At 39.8% G+C, this 23,372-nt stretch overlaps 1 protein-coding gene across 6 annotated transcripts in view; it reads left to right on the forward strand.

Moving 5' to 3' along the window:
• LOC139960109 (uncharacterized) overlaps window positions 1-23,372 on the forward strand; it is a 92,788-nt gene that overhangs the window by 61,989 nt on the left and 7,427 nt on the right. For all 6 annotated transcript variants that reach the window (XM_071958227.1, XM_071958223.1, XM_071958222.1 and 3 more), the window contains 25 exons: window positions 1,371-1,558; window positions 2,040-2,161; window positions 5,281-5,350; window positions 6,195-6,355; window positions 6,909-7,017; window positions 7,459-7,662; window positions 8,168-8,316; window positions 8,775-8,889; window positions 9,564-9,719; window positions 10,106-10,254; window positions 10,830-10,974; window positions 11,616-11,828; window positions 12,711-12,917; window positions 13,455-13,559; window positions 13,954-14,106; window positions 14,384-14,551; window positions 15,682-15,849; window positions 16,503-16,628; window positions 17,791-18,003; window positions 18,607-18,768; window positions 19,253-19,381; window positions 20,469-20,681; window positions 21,176-21,259; window positions 21,965-22,089; window positions 22,690-22,798. In XM_071958227.1, coding sequence (XP_071814328.1) covers window positions 1,371-1,558; window positions 2,040-2,161; window positions 5,281-5,350; window positions 6,195-6,355; window positions 6,909-7,017; window positions 7,459-7,662; window positions 8,168-8,316; window positions 8,775-8,889; window positions 9,564-9,719; window positions 10,106-10,254; window positions 10,830-10,974; window positions 11,616-11,828; window positions 12,711-12,917; window positions 13,455-13,559; window positions 13,954-14,106; window positions 14,384-14,551; window positions 15,682-15,849; window positions 16,503-16,628; window positions 17,791-18,003; window positions 18,607-18,768; window positions 19,253-19,381; window positions 20,469-20,681; window positions 21,176-21,259; window positions 21,965-22,089; window positions 22,690-22,798 — 3,743 coding nt within the window. The remainder of the gene's footprint in view (window positions 1-1,370; window positions 1,559-2,039; window positions 2,162-5,280; window positions 5,351-6,194; window positions 6,356-6,908; window positions 7,018-7,458; window positions 7,663-8,167; window positions 8,317-8,774; window positions 8,890-9,563; window positions 9,720-10,105; window positions 10,255-10,829; window positions 10,975-11,615; window positions 11,829-12,710; window positions 12,918-13,454; window positions 13,560-13,953; window positions 14,107-14,383; window positions 14,552-15,681; window positions 15,850-16,502; window positions 16,629-17,790; window positions 18,004-18,606; window positions 18,769-19,252; window positions 19,382-20,468; window positions 20,682-21,175; window positions 21,260-21,964; window positions 22,090-22,689; window positions 22,799-23,372) is intronic.

The raw sequence follows: 23,372 nt of genomic DNA on the forward strand, positions 1-23,372 counted from the left end.
GCCTCTTGTTTTTGGTGGAGGGCAAAAGTCATTTGGGGTCACCAGGGGTCAAATTGTGAATGTAAGTAATTGTTATCAAGACCTCTAGAAATGTTCCATTCATGTAAATTCATGCAATCACTATGAATATATATATAACATGCTGTGTTGTGAGTCAGCCTCTGTTAAATATCAATGAGACGGTTGATTTAATTCACAGCTAGATTAAAAAATCTTTCTCTTTTCTCGTCATCCCAGGCATTCATACATTGCCTTCGATGGTCTAACAAGTAGAAAACAAAATTCTGCGTCTGACTGATCTGCAGTCTTTACAAATAATTGTTATCAAAGAGATGCATTTATGGTATACCATGAAACCTGAAGCAGTGGACAATTTAAAGCTTCCTTAATAATACTGATAATTTGGGGTCACCAGGGGTCAAATTGTGAAAACCTCGTAAACACGATATCTCAAGAAGGGAATCATGGGCAGACCTCATATTTGGTTTGTAGGAGTACCACATTCTGTCAAAGAAGCCTCTTGTTTTGGGTGGAGGGCAAAGGTCATTTGGGGTCACCAGGGGTCAAATTGTGAAAACCTCGTAAACACGATATCTCAAGAAGGGAATCATGGGCAGACCTCATATTTGGTTTGTAGGAGTACCACAGTCTGTCAAAGAAGCCTCTTGTTTTGGTTGGATGGCAAAGGTCATTTGGGGTCACCAGGGGTCAAATTGTGAAAACCTTGTAATCACGATATCTCAATACTGGAAGCTTGGGCCGACCTCTAATTTAGTGTGTAGAAGTACCACATTGAGTTAATGAAGCTGATTGTCTTTTGGTAAGGGTCAGATTGAAAACCTTTCAGTTTGTGATAAGAGCATAAAATCTGGCTGGTCCTGGCTTCAAAATGGGCATTGTCAGGAAAATTAAAGTTTGTAGGACATCTTCATTGTGGTTATAGGTCTCAAAGTGAGGTATCGTTGGAAAATGTAACTGGACCTGAACAGGCCAAATGATATCAGTGAGCAACGAGGACTAGCATTCCCAAATAAATGATGTTGAATAATGTTTAAGATCTTGGTACAGGCTTTTATCTAACAGGTTCTTCTTCCTAAGGGCTTGAACGAATTGCTTGAAGGAAGTCAAAAATGTTTTCATTATTCTGACATGGATTAGTAGTCTGTTGAGGAATGGTGTAAATTTCTGTTGAAAATCTTTTGAAAGACTTGTTAATACAATATATACAACCTATAAGGAAGTTCTTTTCCTCCTGGCTTGATTGAATTTCGATTTTCATATTGAAAAGAAGTTACCGTTTGGCTCCCATGTTGGTAAGCGATCAGTCAATCGACTCACCAATTTTCTTTTCTACCCGTTGCCATCTGCAGCCACAATCATCGGTCTCGGTGCCTTGGCGGGAGAGCAGAATTCGGCCTTCGGTGGGTCCAGGGCCAGGAAGGGTATGTTCAGGACCGTGAGTCAGCTCTACAAGGAACAGCTTTCTCGTTTGATGGTGACTCTACACAACACCAATCCTAACTTTGTCAGGTGCATCATCCCTAACCACGAGAAGAGGGTAAGCACCTTCCAGAAACCTACTGTTTTCAATAAAAATGAGAGAAATGTTGTTTTCATCTTATCGAAAAGAGCAAAGAAATGTGCCGGTGGAAAGGGGATTTGAACCAGTGACCTCTGGGTTATACGTCCAGGACTCTAAAAAGTGAGCTATATAGGCCTTGGATGGTGGCGATCCCTAGATAACCTTTTCTCTCATTGGGGACGCCCGTTGGAAGCCACCGTACTTTGCGTAACATGTCACCAGGGATCAGGTGCGGTTGATTCGATACAACCCGTAAAGGGATTTCAAGAGAAATTCAGCATTTTGTTTATATTTACATAAGTTCTCAGCTCTTAGTTTTCATTGTTGGTTATTTGGTTTTGGATTTTTAGAGATTGTAATATTTTTTTTAAATGTATAGATTCCTTTGGTCACTTTCGTAAAGTAACTCTCTTGATCACATTTTTATGTTCACGTATTGATATTTCTCTCCTACTAGGGTGGAAAGATAGACTCCCCTCTCATCCTGGAACAGCTCAGGTGTAATGGTGTGCTAGAGGGTATCCGTATTTGCAGACAGGGCTTCCCGAATAGAATCGTCTTCCAAGAATTTAGGCAAAGGTAGGACTACAACAATGAAATTAATTCTTTTGTTTTTTCTTACTTATCATTAATATCATTAATGGAAAGTGGGACACAACTCCAAAAGTGAATTTATTTGTTATCTTTGCTTTTAACAAGCTGTGTTTATATCATAGCAATGCTGCTTTTAATGGGAAGTTGGCCGTAACAACTTTTGTCAAAATTCACAGTTGCTATGGTGATGTGGTATTCAAATCAAGTAAGTATTCATTTTTCATAATTTCCAACCTATCTCACAAATGTTTTGGGAGAAAATCTACAGCCAAAAAAATGATATGAGTATCTTTCTTGGTGACAGACAGACCTAATGCTTTAGATTTGTCTGCCTGTTGTCCCATAATAAATTAGCAAGTGTGACAAGTATTGAAAAGATAAAAAAGAGCAAAGTCATATAAGATGAATTTATTGTTTTTGTTCAAGAAACAATGCAACAAATTGATAAAAATGTGAATTATCTGAGTAATGGGATTTTGTGTAACTTAGCAACAAATTGAGATACTTTTGCCATTTGATCTTAATAATTTCTGTGTTTTTGTGTTTTCATTATCTGCACAACGACTCGTTTTCATGAATATATAATCATTCCACATCGTAAATTCTAGTTACTCTGGTCTGCTTAGAGGCAAGCTAAACCAGAACCTGCTGGTAGTATCCTAGGAGAATGCCAGTGCGACCCATATTCAAGCATCATATTTGTTTCAGTTATTTTGGTATCGGTAGTTGTCATCTCTACAATCAATCACGCTTTGATTTATACTTTGTTGATGTCAGTTGAGTCTTTCAATTCTCCACGCAGGTTCTCGCCACTTGTCTATGAAAGGTGCTTTATTTTCTTTTAATAGTTTCCTGCGCTTGACTTTCTACATTTTTGAAACATTTTTGAGAGGCCTGTGTTTAAAAAATGCTACTTTTCTGTGAAGCATACACACTTCCGTCCTCTGTAGTCATTTTTAAAATTCTTTGATGTTTCGTATAGTGTTGCCATTATCCTGTATTATTCGTTCATTTATTGTTTGTATTGTATTCATTCATTGTTTTCGTATTCATATCTCTATAATTTTCTGTATTATAGAGTCAAATTTGTTGTGACTTTTGACTCATCTTCTTTCGTTCTTTCTCGATGAATTATAGACGTTTTGCTACTAAACAACTGGAATGCAAATAGAATACATACAAACAACTAGAATACAAACAAACAGCTGGAATACAAACAAAGAACTAGAATGAACGGAGTAGAAATTTTCATTTTGCAATCATTGCATGCTGCCACAAAATGTTGTAACATGACTTTGATATTAAAGCCAACTTGGAATATTTGGACTCACTGTTGGTTGGTGAGTCAAAGTGACAGGGATGTTAGAGGAAATGGGGGCAAGTTGTATAATTGGTATCAGTTGTGCAAAAGACACAGATGGCCCAGAGAGATAAAAACTGAAATAGCGGCCAGTCTGCCATAGTAATTCTGTAAACAAAAATGGGTCAGAAATTGATAGCACTGTTTGTAAGCTAAATATTTTAGAGGATTATTATAGACACAGTTATGTGTCTAATTTGATAGTTTAAAGCTTGACATTACTTGGCATTTATCGAAAGGGTGGAATCAGTTTTTAGAACTCCTTGAAAGCAGGTCTGGAATTTAATTTGCTTTCCTTTACTGGTCCCTTGCTGGAAGCAAAGGAACCTGTGCAGTCAGGTTGTATGTGTGTCTGTGACACTTCTCAACAATGGAGTGATGGATATATGTCATACTTGCTAGGTAGATGTATTAAAGTGTAAAGGTGTGCCCTTATGAATATTAATGAGGTTATGGGGTCAAATGTGTAAATCTATACCTTGCAGTAACTCAACAACCTTAAGTTGGACTGTAACCAAACTAGGTATACAGGCTGTTGGTTAATTGCTGGTACATGTAGGTGTAAAGTTTTTGGGCTTAAAAAAGTTCCAGGGCCATTGTTGGACCGTGTGGGCCAAATTTCATTCCCACCTCAAATGCAGTTTGGGACACATTCCTTGGACCTGAATTTGTGGGGCCCAATATTCTGGGACCATGTGGGCTGACGTTTTTTGGGTTTAAGTTTTGAGCCAGTTTGTTTGGACCAAATATGTTTCGGACCAATTAGATGCAAAAGTTTACCAGGCCCAATGTTTTGGGGAAGGCCCAAAATGTTAAAATTGCAAAAAATATTTTTTTATGGAGTGACAGCTTTGGAACAGGCATAATTTGGTATGAAAATTGATACTATGCATTCATTTTATCAACTATGATATTGTGTGACGACATTCAACACTTGGCCAACGTTGTGGAGAGTATATATTCTTCATAAAAGCTTACAAGTGTGTTAGCAAAGACTACTAATTGGGGTCCAGTTTGCAAACCCTACATGTTTTATCAACGATTGCATGCATTTTGTTTCTGTGCTACTGTCAAGTACTTAACAGAACGCACTTTGCATGCTATGGAATGTAAACTGTATTGTTGAATGCCAAGAGAGACAGAAAAAAAAGCATTAAATACAGTGGAACAAAATTGGTCTTCAGGATTTAAAAAGTTTTGAAGAAATTTAGTACTTTAAACTTTCTAGTTATGGAAATTTTAAAGGGATTTTTTCACAAATTACTTCTAAAAGACCAAAAAAAAGGGGTTTTTCTTTCCATTTTGCTGTTAATGATATAAGTCTATTGTATTTTACATTTGTAGATTAAAGCTGTCAAGTTTTGTCAACTTTTGCTTCGCTTTGAAGTACATTTCTTTTGATCCCACTTTCCTTCGTTCAAAATATTTTGGTTAAAAAACGTTAGTTGAAAATAGTTTATTATTTTCTGATTTACTTATTTTATGGTTCTATTTGTTTAATACAATAACTGTCAACCCAATGTAGGCTGCTGATGAAACTAACACACATGAGGATTCCACGAAATGTTTTGTTCCAAACTATTCCCGTTTTGTTTAGGAATGTACTAAGCTTCCACATCTTTTTGTATGTATGGTTTATTTCTCTTTCTGATCATGCTACCGTCTAACTTTTGTATATGAATCCATTGATTAATTGATTGGTGATATTAATCTATCAATTTTTTGTTTTTTATTACCTGATTAGGTATGAGCTGCTCACACCCAATGCCATTCCAAAGGGCTTCATGGATGGAAGGAAAGCTGTAGAAAAGATGGTAAGTAGGGCTACTCTCCATTTGAACTGCAAATCGTTGGATATTATTCATTAACAATTGATTAATTATTGAAATACTGAAGGGGTGGACAGACACACAGGGTTGCTTCACCACTTGTAATGTGAACTTATATGTTGAATTGTGACCACTGTTGGTGGCGATGATAATACAAAAACAAAATGAGAATTAATTAATTACGCAGGTATGAATATATACTTTTTACGGTCATTATTTCATCTTCTAGATTAAGAAGTTTTATTGTGTCTGTTGATTATTACAGTTGGACATGTAATAAAACATCTGGATGTTAATTGAAAGGGACAAATATAGCTATAGAGACGTGGACATGCTTTTATGCTTTGTCATGACAGCTTTTGAAAAGTTGCTGTTCTAATGTGAAAGTTGACTTCTGAGTTCTCTTTGCACTTTTGGTGACTCTGATGGTCTAACTTTTGAAAGGGACATTGTTTAATTAACTGACATATTTAACCTAAAAGTAGCAGAGATCTGTTCTTTATGAATCCAGATAAGTAGTAGTGGTATTAATGGAAACATTTAAAGACTTGTTGATAAACTTGGTCCAGTTATAAACTAGTGTACGTATTCCTTTGGTAGTTATTATTATAAAAGAAGGTTCAAAACTTACCTTTATTTTCAAAACTGCATTTTTCAGCCCTATTTTCAAAAAGTCACAATGCTGATTTCTAATCACACTTTAATGATTTCCCTAAATCTCTAGATCATCAGTAATTTTAGCCGTACTGTCAGTGTCGAGACGGTTAGTTTTTAATTCTTATTTCAAAGCCACAATGTCTGTTTCTAATCTGACATTTATGACCTCTAGATCACTGACCTGGAGCTTGACCCCAACCTCTATCGCATCGGTCAAAGCAAGATCTTCTTCCGCGCCGGTGTCCTTGCTCATCTGGAGGAAGAGAGAGACTTGAAACTGACCGACATCATCGTCAGATTCCAAGCCCACTGTCGAGGAGTCCTGGCCAGAAGGTTTGTACAGAAGTAGATGTCTTGGATGCATCTTGCATCAAAGAAATCAAAAGAATTTCTTCTCAATTTCTAAACATCTACAAAGGGAAGTTTAATAGAGAGGAGAAAAAGGAAGAAATTGTAAAGTTACTTCACTCCTCACTTCCGTGTCATTTCTCAACAAACTCCATCCTGACTCTACGATGTCTAGAGCACTTGTTAACCTTTGTAGCACCATCCCCACCCCCTTCCCCCCCCTTCTCACATATTGGGCTCATTCTGTTCCACCACCCTCCTCATTCAACCAAAGTGTGTTGAGCATATAGCTGTAAAGTCAGTCAGCAAGTCGATTTACAAGATATTTGTGTTGACATTCCAGGCAGAGTTTCCACGGTAACTTGAATTTAAATTTAATGATGTCATGTTTTGCAATACGTACCCTCTATGTTCCATTCATCCATCATTCATTGGGGGTTCAAGTGGACAAAGAGGATTTGCCTCATTTTTGCCAAAGAAATATCGAGAGTATAATGTGAATTTATGTTATCGTTGTCTTGTTTTTTTCTCTCGCTAGGCTATTCCAGAAGCGTATGCAACAGTTGTCTGCCATCAGGATCATCCAGCGTAACTGTCTGGCTTATTTGAAACTCCGTAACTGGCAGTGGTGGCGTCTGTTTACAAAGGTCGGTCTCTCCCATTGGTATTTGGGGATACTTAATTGGCTACTTTAGAGAGCATTGACTTATTGAGAGATATCATATAGGGGTGTTGTTTCAGTTAGATAAATGTGTTATGTGCTTGATAAGCCATTTAAGGCTATGGTCCTGAAACATTTTCCTGTGGGGCACAGATTATTTTCAGATGTCAGAAAATTTTATCCACAGTCCTTGGGAGCTGCTTGCTGATGGACATGAATGAGAGTAATTTTGTTGTAAAATCAAGTCCTTAGCCCCAAGTTAGTTTTTTCATTCTAAAGGTGTATTATACCGGTAACATGGCAGTCAGCGGCGAAAGGTTTGACGTAGGGTCAGACGTGATAACTCTTCAGATGAAATCTGCGGTATACCTACCGCATCGAAGTTTGACCGTTGCTATGACCGATTGCATTTCTTTGTGTCCGATAGGTCAAGCCTCTACTACAAGTCACTCGCCAGGATGAGGTCTTGCACCTGAAGGAGGACGAGCTTCGTAAAGTGGCGGAGAAGTTGGAGAAGAGCGAGGTGGAGTACACGGACATGCAGACCAAGTACCAGCAGGTTCTGGAGGAGAAGAGCATCCTAGCTGAACAGCTGCAGGCTGAGGCTGAGCTTAGTGCTGAAGCAGAGACAGTGAGTAATGATGAAAAGATGGGGAGAGGGGAGGGGGAGGGGTGAGGGGTGGAGGAGAAGAGCATCTTAGCTGAGGAAGGGGGAGGAGGGGTGAGAGTGTTGGAATGGTATGGTAGACTTGAAGTCACCATGTGATAGGAGAATGATTAGGTTACATGGGGGGGGGGGAGGTGGAGGGTTATAGATAGCATGGTATGACAGACTTGAGGGAAGATGACCAGGCCACTATTTGATGAGAGAAAAGCTATGTGGTGGGGTGGGGGGGTAGGGGGTGGTTGGGAGAAGGAAGTTGGAAACATGGTACGATGGAAAATGCCCAGCTCCCCAATGGGATTGAAATGAATGCGTTTGGATGCGAACGAAAGAGGCCAAAGTGGATGAAGAGAGGTCCCACGACCAAATAATGATATTATATTTGGATTCCGATTTGAACGCTAGAGATGGTCATGTTCCAATTTAATCATAATATCAATAATATATACTTCCATGTTTTTGTACAATGTAGATGCGCATCAAGCTAGCCTCTCAGAAACAGGAGCTTGAGTTGGTCCTTCATGATCTAGAAGCAAGAGTGGAGGAGGAAGAGGAGAGAGGACAAACTCTTTCTAATGAGAAGAAAAAATTACAGGCCAATATCACAGATTTAGAAGACCAGTAAGTTACTCTCCTACCTGTCGAAGAAATGCATGCATATTGATGTTTTACATTCATTGCTGTGGATCCTCAATTCAGGAGTAGTAGAACTGTCGAATGGTATGAACTGTGAAATCCATTCTGAATGGGGAGGGGGGGGGGGTTGGAGGGAAGGTATTTGCCGATGGCTTCCAGTGTCGTTTCATTGAACTTTTGACTATTGATAGCATCTTAGTTTAGTGTTAGAACTTTTGGGCTGATAGCTTTTTGCTTTAAGTCTTCAAACTAATGTGAGATGATGATGATAATAGTGTGTTCATCTTCAAACCTTTACTGCTGCTAGAAGTTTCATTGCTAACAGGTTTTCGTTACCTTTAGAATCTTAATTGAAGATAGCTTTCAATTTCCAAAGTCTTATTACAACTATGCCCGGTGATCCTCCATATAATTAAAGCAACAATTCTCATCCTGTTTTATAGACTTGATCAGGAAGAAGCAGCCAGACAGAAGCTACAACTGGACAAGGTTCAAGCCGATGCCAAGCTCAAGAAATTGGACGAAGATCTCGCTCTTATCGAAGATAACCATAACAAGGTATAAACACCTACTGGACCAACCAACACTACATCATATAATCGTAAAGAATCGGCTCCATCATCACAGATGGTCATCATTTTCCTTAAAAAATGCAGAGAACAGTGTCATGAATACAATACATGAATACAAAAGACACTTCTCGATCGAAATCTTTTTCTTTCATAAAATTTTAAAATTGTTAGGACTAGCGTCTCTATTCTTCTATGAACCCTTTCATCAAATACAAACATTTTTACTTTCTCACAAAGACCCTAGTAAGATTGAAACAACAGACCTCTACAGACAACTGTTTACAGATCTTACCAGTACCGGGCAATTTTTTTGGGGGGCAGGGGGGGCTAATAATCATGTCTTTCTTTCTGCCTATCATCATTTAATAAACTTGGATGGGAAAATCTGACAGGAGGTTTCCTTTTAGAAATAGTTTTGCGAGTTACAGTGACTTGTTACAAGAAATGACTTATTACTGTGATTTATGGTGACTTGGTACAACTGCGATTTATGGTGACTTGTCACAACTGTGATTGATGGTGACTTGTCACGACCGTGACTTATGGTGACTTGACACAATCACAAACTCTAATTCCTGTACTGTTTGCTGGTATAGATTTGTTAGATGATAAGGGGGTGTGTGTTTAACCTTTAACTGTGTAATCTCACCCACCCCTCAGCTGCTACGAGAGAAAGCTACTTTGGACGAGAAGCTGGCAGAAGCATTGTCAACGGTTACCGAGGAAGAGGAGAAGAGCAAGGGATTGATGAAGCTCAAAGCCAGGCACGAGAGTAGCATCGGAGAATTGGAAGACAAACTCCACAAGGAAGAAAAGGTGAGTGTAAAAGCCACACATTGCTCTGATCCCATGAAGACACCTCTGTCAAATTAAACTAAGGGTACTGTATGTTGATCTTGGTGGTGGATTTGTTGTTGGGGGGGGTGGTGTTGGGGGAGGAGGGGTTTCATCTAATGCCAATTTCTCTCTGAAGATGCCAATTGTTTGTTAAATGAAGATACTATATATGTATCTATATAGAATTGAATAGAAGCAAAATGCTACTAGTCATGTCTTAGACATCTGAAATAATTTTGTTTTTTCTTAGTTTGAAATGAAAGTGATATTTAAGTTTGTATAATGACGAAAGTAAAATGAACCTTAACACATTTTTTTTTTTTCTCTTCTATTTCTTTGCCCTGCGTCATCTTCTACTCGTTCAGAGACGAGGAGATCTTGAGAAGGTCAAGAGGAAGTACGAGACGGAGATTAACGACCTGAAAGACCAGATCAACGAACTGAAACTACAGATAGAAGAACTCCGCACTCAGCTGTTGAAGCGAGAGGAGGAACTGAACCAAGCACTGGCAAGGTACGTGTGTGGTAGTGGCTCTTGTCGCAGGCTGACCCAGAGTAGACATTTTTATACTATTTATAACAATTTTTTTTTTAACGATTTAACGATTTTTAACGAATCAAACAAATCAATCAATCTATCTACCAAGTTGATTTAATTTGAATATAACAAATTGGCATCCAAGTCCAAATGTTCAAAGAGTTAAGAATATTTTGCAACGTTTATATTTTCAATCTGTGATGAATAACAATAATGTTCTCAGAGAGGTTTGCCTACAAGTTTTCACCGATCACAAGTTCTTCGAAAGAGTGAAATGGTTAAAACAAACATTTGTTTTAATATTGATTGGGCCCTGTCTCTCTCTCTCTCTCTCTTTTTCTTCACTTTGCATCAATTGAAAGATATAAATTCCTCTTCAGTTAAACTTTGTGGCATTTATGCCATACTTTGTACAATTGTATCAATTGAAAGGTATAAATTCCTCGTCGGTTAAAACTCTGTGGCATTTATTCCGTACTCTGTACGATTTATCTCAACGCGTTTCTGTTTCCGTTCGTTATCTCGTCTCCTCCTCCATCTTTTGTTTTTAGGATTGATGAGGAAGTGGCTGCCAAGAATGCAGCTCAGAAGGCTCTCAGAGAGTTGGAGAACCAACATGAGGAGCTGAGGGAGGACTTGGACCAAGAGAAGGAATTGAGAAACAGAGCAGAGAAGAACAAAAGAGACCTCGGTGAGGTAAGGTGTCGCAGATTTTACTAGTTCACCTAAATTACCCTAAAATACAACAAAAGATATATGGAGGAAAATGAGGGAGGGGGATGTGCACTATGGTAGAGAATATGATCATAAAACCCATCCATAGTTTATGTAAATTCAACAATAAATGTGCTGTTTACTATAGGATAAGTCAGTTTGATTTAAGAAAAAAATAACAGAATTGTTCAAAGGCATTTAAGCTTTTGAATTTATGATATTTGCCAAACCTTCAATAGGTTTTCCTGCCTTAACCTTACTTAACCTTGAGGAGTATCTAGCTAGTTGTTAAAAATGGATTAAGCAAAATTGGGTTTTATTTTTTTTTGCCGTCGTAGCAGATTAATACATTTTATGTTGCTATTTTATGCGATTGAAATCTTGTAAATCTGACAAGAGGGTATTCCCACAGATTGTTCTCTTCCCACAAAAAGTCCTAAACTTCCGCCACCCGAGGAAGGCTAACAATGTATTGTCGAATTATTATGGCTGCCCCTTGATTAAAGAGACTTAGGTGGAGGGGGTAGTGGGGCTTGGGGCAGGCGTTATGCTGAAGATTATATGATGACGCTGCCTTATTATTCATCTCCAAGCACTCAATTTTTATCTGTCTCTATCCGCAGGAACTGGACGCCATCAAGAGCGAACTGATGGAGTTCGAAGACAAATCTGCCGCAGCCCAGGAGATCCAGAAGCGTCGAGAGGGTGAAGTCGGTGAACTCAAGAAACGGCTGGACGAAGAGACTAAGAACCACGAAGTAATAGTTACCGATATGAGACACAAACACAACAGCACGCTGGAAGAGTTGAACGAACAACTAGATAACGTCAAGAAGGTAATGTGAGAATGTCGTGGAACAGTCATGTGATGTCAAACTTACACATGCCCTTAGAGGACGGGTCGGGGGATATTGTGTGGGCGAGTTAAACCCACCAGCAATGGACGAGCTGTCACACTGACATAGCAGTGCACTCTAGGGATTGAATGGAAAACTTAATAACGTGGAAAAGATTATATTGAAGTTATACTTATATCGGTAACATTAAATTTTATGTATTCAAGACAGAAGGGCTGATAGCAATGCTTGGTTTCCATGGTATCAGCTGTTGATATGTTCGGGCAAATGAAGCAACCTCGGACGAGGCGTCATGCAGTGACACTGTCACAGTCATGTCACAGTCGTGAAGTGTCACAGTCACTGTCACAGTACACTGTAACGTTTGCATATTCAGAGCGGTCATTGAAAAAAGAAAACAAATCCATGCCATGTTATAGATGTTATGTAAAGGAATGAAGAATTTCTAAATTATATGGCTGTCTTTAATCTCAGTTCTCTCGGTTCACCTATGACGTATCGAGGAAAAAGTAACAAATTTGAAAAGAATTGTACAAATAAACAAACTAAGAAGACACTGTTGGTGGAAGAGATTACAATTGTATCGAAAAGGCACAATGGTAAAGACTAAACTTTTCCAAAAAACTTTGTACAACTAGCATTTGAGTGGGGAAAATTCAGGAAAGTCCTCTTGGCAGTATTATAAAACTTGTGATAATTGTGACAATAATTGTGATAATGTGTAATAATTGTGAAATAATTGTGAAAACTTGTGAAAAAAAGTGATAATTTTCTCTTAAGGAAGAAAGAAAAACCAAAACAGCCTGATTTCCCTGTGAGATTTTATTTCATGGTATCTTTTTTTTTTTTTGCGATAAACAGGCCAAGGCTTCTCTGGAGAAGAGCAAAGCTGCCGTTGAAAGTGCTCAGGTTGAATTGAGCACCGACCTCAAGACAGCCAGCCAGGCCAAGCAGGAATCCGAACGGAAACGCAAGAACCTGGAAGCCCAGCTGTCCGAGCTCAACGTGCGCCTACAAGAAGTGGAACGTGCTCGCACCGATGCCACAGAGAAGGTTACTAAGCTACAGGTGAGTCTTGTAACTAGGGTTACCATTACGACCCTAGAGTAGCTGGTGTGCCTTTTCTCGACTAAAACCCACAAGTGTATTCCGAACGTGGTTCACAGAGTCACTCGCGTGAATGATGAAAATACATTGAGATAATTTCTACCATCTCGTAGGAAAGAGCAGACATGTGATGAAAAGTGAAAAAGAAAATTGCAGACCTTTATTATGGTAATACTTTCCAAGCACTTTAAGAAATGACTCAAGTCAGTAAGAAGTTGGATAACAAACGATGATTGTCCCTGCGTGGGTTATGGTTACTCTAATGTTATTTTAGCATTGGGGCTAGGTTTTCTCCAGATCTTCAGGTTTTTAATACTACCTGGGTTTGGTTTGATGTGACACTTCTCTTTCAGCTCTTGCTTTTGTGTATTACAATTTAGATGCGTAGTCTACGTAAGAGGAAAAGCATTTTGAGATTGTTTTCCAAACCATTCCAAGTTGATTGATTGATTGATTGATTGACTAACTTATTTATTTATTTATTCGATTGTTCTGTAGAGTGAGAATGAGACTCTGAGCGTCCAACTAGAAGAATCAGAAACCAAGGGTGGACAAGCACAAAGGTCATCTACATCATTGGTGGCACAACTGGCTGAAGTCCAGGTAAGTCAAATAAACCTGGAAAAAGAAGGAAGTGGGTGGGTGGGTGGGTTGGATGCAGCTAAGAAAGTATTTTGTAGTTTTGAAAAAAAAAGATCTGTTTCTTTTTCGAGTGTTTCAAAACGTGGTGTACTTGTTACCTTATTTACCTGAAGTTGAAAGTTTCAAAGACTTCAACCTTTCATAAGGTTCTCAGATTTATTTTCAATTGTTACGTACCATTTAGCAGGGTAACGATCATAACCTTTCCTTTTCATGGAGGGGAGGGAGGGGGAAGGGGTGGGAGGGTCCCAGGGATTTGTAAGCTATTGCCTCACATTGCTGCCTTACACTTGCATTGTGTTCTGTATATACAGTCCGTACTGTTATATCATTGTCTTTTGTTTTCAATTTCTAGGAAAATCTTAACGAAGAGACTCGGCAGAAACTATCCCTGAGCAGCAAAGTACGAGAGTTGGAGGAGACCAAAGAGAGCCTCCAGGATCAATTGGATGAAGAAGAGCAGGCCAAGTCTAACCTTGGACGCCAAGTCACCACTCTACAGACACAGGTAAGGGAGAGAGAGATATGGGCTGGTTGTCATGTAATCTAATGGGGTAGTGTACTGATGTTAACAGTCTTGTTTGCCCCTGAGTGTGACTTCATACTCTGATTCTGACTTCCTGACATTCTGCTGCTACCCTTAGCTCAGTCAAGGAAACAACCTTGCTACCAAGATATGAGCACGACGTGTAAAAAGTCCGAGCGATGCCGCACTGATGTAAATGTCCCAGCTCTGTCTTATATTCATCACTGACATCGCTGTTTTTTTTCTCACGATCGTTTAGCTGGCCGACGCCCGCAGGAAGCAGGAAGAGGATAGCAAGAGCCTTGAACAGGTCGAGGAGAATCTCAAGAAGGCCAACCGAGAAAATGACGAGAACGTGAACCGCATCGCCGAGATGACCGCCGCTCACGAGAAACTCTTGAAGACCAAAAACAGACTTCAAGGAGAGGTGAGATATGGTTTACTTGATATAACAAATGTCAAGAAATTAGGTTCATTCTTTATACAAAAGAGGAGAGAAAGAACAGAGAAAGAAGAATGAGCATGGTAAGACAGTTTTGTGAAGAGGGTGTTTGATGGTGTTTGGAAATGGATGTTTGACGGTAGTTTGAAAAGGGTGTTTGATGGTGGTTGGAGAAGAGTGTTTGATGGTGGTCGGAAATGGGTGGTTGGAAATGGGTGTTTGGTGGTGGTTGGAGCAGGGTGTTTGATGGTGGTTGGAGAAGGGTGGTTTGATGGTGGTTGGAGGTGGTTTGATGAGGGTGTGGTGGTTTGAGAAGGGTGTTTGATGGTGGTTGGAGAAGGGTGGTTGATGGTGGTTGGAGAAGGTTGTTCACAAACTGCTTTCTTGTACTCAAAAGCAGCATCATTGTTAAATTGAAGAAAAACTGGGTAGGTATAGTCGCTAGTGAGATTTGGGCATAGCCGTTACCAAATTGAAGGTAACTGCAGCAAGACACTGCACACAAAAAAAAAATTAGATGTTATCATGCATGTAAGGGTAAAGAAGAATTGGATGAATGAGTTGCATAACTGTCAATGCAGGAAGAGGACAAAGGAATAGGTATTAGAACATAAAACCAACTAGTTACAAAGTGTCAGACATTTGTTCCTCCCCAAACCCCCCCCCTCCACCTCCCCACCATTTGAAACAATGGGAAAATACGATATCCAAAATACTACAATATTATACAATTTAGCTTAAATCCAGTAGGGCTTGGTCGACTGAAAAGAATTGAGACATGCAAGTAAATAAGATGATGCAGTATTGTATTAACATGAAATAAGCTGCGTAGTGAGTCGGGTCTCTGCTAATTACTATGAGAAAGCCGTAATTATTCACAGCAAGAACGATATTATTCACAGCAAGAACAATACCTCCTTTCTCTCGTCATCTCAGGCTGTGATACATTATCTTTGATGGTCTAACAAATTAGAAAACAAACCGCTTATGTGACTGACTTTATCAATTTCCCTCTCTGTTTTTTGTTTTCCCTGCCTCGCTAAGTTTAAATTTAACAAAATATTTGGAATCAGATTTGTTGGGATGTTGATATTGTGGTTACTCTTGTTCCTCAGCTCGATGACATCACACTCGATCTGGAGAAAGAGCGTAACATGGTGTCCACCTTGGAGAAGAAACAGCGCAAGTTTGACAACCAGCTCAGCGAGGAACGGGCCGAGAAGGAGCGCTTGACAGCAGAGCGCGACCAAAGAGAAGCCGAAGCCAGAGAGAAGGAGACAAAGGTATGTGAACCCCCCCCTCTCTCCCCTCTCCTCCTCTCTCAAAACAATTGTCATATCAAAGTACAGTTGGTACTAGTATTGTGTGATAGGACAGGGTCAAGGGGACTTTAGCAAGTTTAAAATGACATCACACAATAAACAAAAAGCTTTTCATTATCTGTAGTTTTCGTTGAATCCCTTTCATACTCTGTTCAGTTTTGTTCGTAAAAGGACTAATGTTTGGAAATCTCAGTGTTTAAAGGTGGAAGGTATTTTTTTTTTTTAAACATTCTGCCACCGTTTGGTAAATATGTGAAGAAGAGTGAACAACAAAATATGAAGGGATTTCACAAATAACTGAAATGTGTAGGTGAAAGGTTACAGTAGATAAAGTCTGTCTTGTAAAAGTAAGCCTATTATTTCAACTTCCTTACAGAAATAAGATAAAGGGTGAAGGACATACATGAATGTTGTTTATTTTGTCAAATATTGCAGAATATGCTAGAAAGTTGGAATCAAGTCCAGAAATCATTCATACTTTGATGGCAGGTGATGACTTTGTTGTTTTTAGTTTCGGCTGTTGTTTTTAGTTTCGGCTGTTGTTTTTAGTTTCGCTGTTGCTTTTAGTTTCGGCTGTTGTTTTACATGAATGTGCCATTCTCTCTTCCTCTCAGGGCATGTCACTCTCAAGGGAGCTTGACGAGCTACGTGACCAACTTGCTGATAGCGAGCGTATCCGAAAGGGGCAGCTGGCAGAACTTGAAGACGTCATGTCCTCCAAGGATGATGTCGGCAAAAACGTAAGTGAGAGGGAGGGATATAACCTCACATGTATGATGGAACCTTTTAAAATCTTCTTCCCGCCGGGCAATATTTCACCTTTTATCAAACTGGAGATTTCAGTATGGTATGCCTCTGATATGATATGACCAGAAAAGAAGCTGGAAAAATGCCAAACATTAGAATAATAACTAGCCAATCCATTTGCTGCTGTCGAGTAGAAAGGCCAGATGGGTTAGCTAAAATCTTTTTTCTATTGAGGTCAATAAGTTTTGTCAAATGTCAAGATTAGATATATACATATGTAAAAGTTCCCTTTCAAACAATGAACTGAAGGAAACATATGAAACTTTGAACATTTTGGATGTATTCAAAGTAATGGTTATTAAGACCTCTAGAAATATTTCATTTTATGTAAATTAGTGTAGGGCAATCACTATGAATATTCAGATATGCTGTGTTGTGAGTCGGCCTCTGTTAAATATCAATGAGACGGTTGATGTAATTCACAGCTAGATTAAAAAATCTTTCTCTTTTCTCGTCATCCCAGGCATTCATACACTGCCTTCGATGGTCTAACAAGTAGAAAACAAGCTAATGGATGAACTTTTCTAATCTGTTTCCAGTTTCTGTCAATTTTTCTGCATTATTCTGCGTATTTCTGCATAATTTTCAATAAGCTGTTAAGATGTCTGTCTTTGATTATTCATATTAAGTAGCAACAGGAAGATGAATATGCAAGGTGTTTGACAGGATATAGCTCATCTTTATCAAGCTTGTGATTGTCAGGATTATAACTCCTTGGGAAGATGTCCTAGTTACCCTCACTTGGATCACTATTTAATATTATGAAAAGTCTTTCATGGGGTGTGGTCATTTTACAGAGCAAATCAAGTTTTTAATTCAAAAGATGTTGTTGCATCAAATATCTAATAAAGTCAAGACAATTACTTCAAGGAAGAACTGAAGCATGAACATTTGTGTGACAAGTTTGAGTGAAAAAGAATCTTTGTGTATCATGAAATTTCAAAAAGTTTAAGGTATGTGTGTAACCCTGTATCGCTGATCGTTACCCTGTTGATCGGAACCTGTCGGGTTTGCATAGCATTTCATCGATTGAGAAGTGTGCTACGTCATCGAGTAAAATGATGGCAAGGTTCTTGTTCTTTTGCTTCTGTGAAGGTCCATGACTTGGAGAAGGCCAAGAGGGCCCTTGAGGCTCAACTAGAGGAGATGAGGACACAGATGGAGGAACTAGAGGATGAGCTCCAAGCATCAGAGGATGCCAAGCTTCGTCTGGAGGTCAACCTTCAAGCAGCCAAGTCTAACTTTGACAGGGATGCCCAGTCCAAGGAGGAGGAATCTGAAGAGAAACGTAGGACCCTCATCAGACAGGTAAGCTGGTATAGACGGAGGGGGAGGAGGAGGGGGAGGGGAGGGGGAGGGGGAGGAGATACTGTGAGGGTAGTGGGATGGAGATGAGGGAACTCTGTACAGTGGGTCAGCTGGTACAAAATAAGGTCAGTGGAGGGAATCCAGGAGATCAGACAGGTAAGAATAGAGAGGGGAGGGTGGAGAGGGGTCTGGGATAGGGGTGAGGTGGGTTATATTAAAGGGTTATGGCAGGGGATGGCGAAGCTTCATCTGAGGAACCCTCAGCAGGTAGGAACAAGATGGAAAAATGGTTAAGAAGGCAAATATTGGATATTAAGTTGGTAATTATGTGAGTCAGTGAAGGTAGAGGGGATGGGCAGTGGGGGAGCGGTCTGTGTGGAACCATAATCCAGGGAATGAGGGCAAAGAAACTGTTCGATATGAGAGGTGGAGGGGGGGGTGGGGGATTAGAAACCTTCATCACACAAGATGGAGAAAGAGGACAGACAGGGGAAGAGTGAGAGTGGGAGGGATCATACACAGAGCTTTCCCTCCGGTAAAAAATAATCACAGTCATTGTTAAGACCAGAGCGTTAGCAAAAAGGATTTTTCTCCTTTCAACAGCTGCGTGAGATGGAAGCTGAACTTGAGGAGGAACGCAAGCAGAAAGGAATGGCTACCTCTGCCAAGAAGAAGCTGGAAGGAGATCTCAAGGATCGGGAATCCGCCGTGGAGAACGCCAACAAGGCCAAGGAGGACAGCATTCGCCAGCAGCGTAGACTACAGGTAAATGAATGGTTCTGCATGATGAGAATGTTAGCTAGGATAACTACTGCATCTAATGGGGGCATGTTAGAATGTTAGCCAGAGATGTGAGCAGGATAACTACTAATGGGGGAACAAAACCTCAGTTAACATAAAGACCAAATCATAAACCACAAATTGTTACATAACTGATGGCGTAGTGCTGTCCTAGAGTCAAAATAAACAGGATTTGTGGTAGTCTGTCGGTCAAAAGTCTGTCAGAAGTGATATTGTGCGTGTAGCGTCCGACAAAATATTCAACATTAGTAACTATTTTAGTGTTTACATTGCAGTCAAGACACTGTTGTTTGAAGTGTTGAAATTGGTAGTGAAATGAAGTAGATTCAAAGTTGGATTATGAGCAAAATGACCTGTGATGATTTTACTCTCTGTGATTTGAGTCGTAACTGATTGATCATCTTTCGCTCAAGGTATATTAAAACAAACTCTTCTCATAATTATGTAGACTCAACTGAAGGAGCTGATGGCTGAATTGGAGGATGCCCGCCAGGCCAAGGATGACATCATTGCGTCCTCTAAGGAGAACGAGAGGAAACTGAAGGGCCTGGAGGCTGAGATCTTGCAGCTGCAAGAGGTAAATATACTTTTAACTTTGATAAGTTGGTGGTGTAACTTTTAAGTGGGCCCTACTCATCAAAGTGAAGTCCTAAAGTTAAAGCGATTTTCAGTTCACGACCCAGGAGCTTTCAGTGAGGACTGAGTCTTGACTCACCTAATCCTCAGTCCTTGAAGAATTGATGCTTAAAGTGTATGAAAGCTAGCTAGGACTATGGACATTGGCAAGCCCCCAAAAACGGCTGTCGATGAAATTTCCAACGTTTTAACGCATCCCGCGACCCACTGCAAACAGTTTGGTCCTGGCCCGAAGGCTGCAGTCCTTGTGTTGATTGACTAACCGTTTCTTGAAGATATAATTTCAAACTTTACTTATATCATCCTCGGTGCTAATTTTTCTTAAATATATGAAATTGTCAGTTGTGGACATAGTGGGTGTTAGTGACTGTAAGTGGGTGTAAGTGGTTGTAAGTGATGAAGATCTGAACATGGTTATAAACAGTATCAATGCTGGCTAACACTTTGTAGTGTGATTGAAAGTGGAGATTCATCATCCAACTATGAAGAACAGAGGTGGCTAAGACGCAGGTCATTCTAATCGGCCAGCCAGATATAGTTACATTAGAACAATCACCACTCTTAACTTGATTTCATAAAATTTGTAAATATCATGTAATACTTCATATTAATAATTGTTACTTTTCATATGAAATTACTTGTTTATGTAGACCAAAGTTATATTAATGAACATTATTACATGATTAAAACTCCCCAAAAGACACCTTATAGTAAAACCTAGTAATAAGTACAGTTATATGTTTAGACTATTATTGTAGTCTTGACCTTTCCAGATGGTTTGGTTGGGTTTATTGCACATTTTTGCAAACCATTTCAAATTTAAATGTCCCCCACTTGCCCCCTCCCCCCCACCCACCCCTGGAAATCACAGATAATTAGCCAGCTCTGCTTGGGGTTGTTGTTGATGTTGTTGTTGATGTTGATTTCATAGCAGGGGGAGTGGAAGGGGGTCAGATAAAGTGAAAATGAACACTTAGTAAACATTCTCTTTCAGTTAATAAGTCCTTCTTCTTCTCCATCCTCTGTAGGATCACTCAGCATCCGAAAGACTTCGTCGTCAAGCGGAGTCAGAGAGGGACGAGCTACAAGAGGAGCTCAGCAGCGGCTCCAGCAAATCCCAGGCCATGGTGGATGAGAAACGACGCCTGGAGCAAAAGATACAGGAGCTGGAGGAAGAGATTGAAGATGAACAGGCCAACAGCGACATCCTCCTTGAGAAAGAAAGAAAGGCTACTGGCCAGGTGAGCTCATAACAGATTAAAGGATTAAACGGTACCTGGATGTGGTTGTTAACTACCCAACCTACTTGTCCAGAAAAGAACCGATAGTAATTTAACAGAGAAGAACTTCTCATAAAATTGTCTGGTGTGTTGTTGTTGTAGTTGTTGTTGTTGTTATTGTCGTAATATTCGAAAAATAAAATATTAGCATTCTAATATTGACAGTATCACAGTATAGTATCCAACCATTATGTAAGGAGTATATGATTGTGTCTCATGGATATCGAGGTTTTTCTTTGGGGGAAGGTTTTCTTTTGTAATGATATATTTTCTAGAGCAAGTTTGAAGGATGGAGAGATTTTCAGGGAGTCAGGGGCTGCTCCCTGTGAGTGGGAATGGGAGGGGGGAGGAGGGGGAAGTGGAGGCCGCAGGATGGACGGCTGTGTTGTCTGTGTAACCATGGCATTCTTGTAACTACCAATCCTCAAGTGATTATTTTTCTTGTTCATACATAGATTGAACAGATGACCAATGAGCTAGCCTCTGAGAGATCAGGTAACCAGAGGTTGGAATCTGCTAAACTTCATCTTGAGAGACAGGTAAGGAGGAGGAGGAGAACATGGATGGATTAGGAGAGCAGAGAACATAATTTGGTGATTCCAACTCTAAACCCTTTCAAGGGTTTAGGGATCAGATGGCCTGAGTGACATAAAATTGCGGCATGATAACTCATGTCTGCAGCAGGAGAATGAATGGGGAAAAAAACCATATATAAATACCTAGGACTCTATGAGAAGAATCCAAATGGATGATTTCTGAGAAACATGATTGATCTTGCACAAATATGGTTTCCCTTCCTTCCAGAAGCTACCCCCCCCCCCCTCACCACAATCTCTTGCACCACAAGCATCCATCAGCACTGGCATTAACCTCCCTCCTATCAAGTACGGAGCAAATCAAAATCTCTGGTAGTTAACGAAAGAAAACACAAAAGTTTGAAAATGATTTAATGTCAGATATTGTTATAAGACTGCGGTTTGTGATCACAATTTGTTTTACTGCATCCCTGTGATAAAATTTAGACAAACTTGTTGGTATTTTTCAATCCACCAAGTTGGTTGTCAAACTTAAGCTTAAGCCTTTCTGGTAGTCTTTGACAAAATCTTTGCCACTCTCCTTTGAACGGGCCATTCCACTATCACAAAGACTATTTAGAATTTTATTTTTTCCCCCTCTCTCGATGTGTTTCACAATTCTGAACTGCTTGGCCATTTACAAAATATTGTTTTCACTGAAATTTCCAGAACAAGGACCTCAAGGCGAAACTACAGGAGCTTGAAGGTTCCATGAGCACTCGCAGTAAGAATACCATTACACAGCTGGAGAGTAAGATTGCTCAACTAGAGGAACAAGTTGAGGTTGAAGCCAGGTAACCTCAAACACATCATTTTATTTCAGTTCTGTTTAGATTGTGCATGTCACGGACATAATGTGACAAAAAATATTTGTCTTGAGACGAAATGTTCTAAAATTGATGATAAACGCCATACTTTTTTTCACTTGAAGACCAAACATTTTGGGAAGATTTCTTTTGGTGATTATATGTAGTCTTAGTGGGATTGATATTGTGAAAATGGCATCAGTTGGTGACCAAACACAAGGAATTGCTTGCATAGCTTTTTCTAGGGTTGAGGGGGGCGAGCGAGGGGGGTTGGTTGTACGGACAGAAACGTTCAAATTTGCCGTCAAAAGTTTACATTTGAAGCCGACACTTTTCTTGATCGCAGCTGTACTTAGCCTTATTTGGATATATATGTCTAAAGCCTAAGTCATTATATATGTTGAAATGGAAATTGCTAGCCAGATTTGGCCCAGAAATAAGAAATTGAATAACAATCACGGAAAACAACGAAACAAAATGGTACGCTGTAAGCTATGTACAATCTATCCTAAATATCATTTTGATTAAAAAAAAAAAACAACCCACTGCTCAGAATACAAATTTTATTTTTCTGGTCGCCTCCCATAGGGAAAGAAACGGTGCGAACCGAGCAGCCCGTCGAGCCGACAAGAAGATGAAGGAGATGGCGATACAGGTAGAGGACGAGAGGCGGGTCGCAGACCAATACAAAGAACAGGTCAGCTGAATGGAGAAATAATATTTACAGCTCTTCCCTTAGCCTCTCCTGATCTTGGGGTCCTTTCTTATTGCTTTAAAATAACATTTTTTAAAGCTTTGATACAGGTCTTTAATTGGGAGTGGCTGTGTTCTCGTGTCTTGTGCCCCCCCTCCCCCTCCCCCTCCCCCTCCCCACAGCATCGGTAAAGGTTCTGGTATTGGTACATCTGAAGGCCGGCTACACACAGATGAATATGACCCAATGCAACTTGACTATTGTGACCTCATTTAGGGACGGACAGCTGACAAGATCGACTGTTTCATAATTGACCCTCACCACACACCGAACTGCGGTTGAAATCACCAATCTGGTTTAAAGGGTGCAGATTGAGCCCACACAGAAACTTATATCCCAGCGATTGGTTGGTTACATAAGTCGTGAACCTCAGCAGACTTGAGACTGCCATTCAGGAGAACACACTACACATTGCCGGCTGGAAGACTGGTGCACCAGCGATATATCCACTACGCCCTCTGTCAAGTTTCGTTCTGTTATTTTGTTGTTTTTTTTTCGATTGAAAAGTTTATTATTA

The sequence above is a fragment of the Apostichopus japonicus genome, chromosome 19, assembly GCF_037975245.1.
Source record: "Apostichopus japonicus isolate 1M-3 chromosome 19, ASM3797524v1, whole genome shotgun sequence".
NCBI lineage: Eukaryota > Metazoa > Echinodermata > Holothuroidea > Aspidochirotida > Stichopodidae > Apostichopus > Apostichopus japonicus.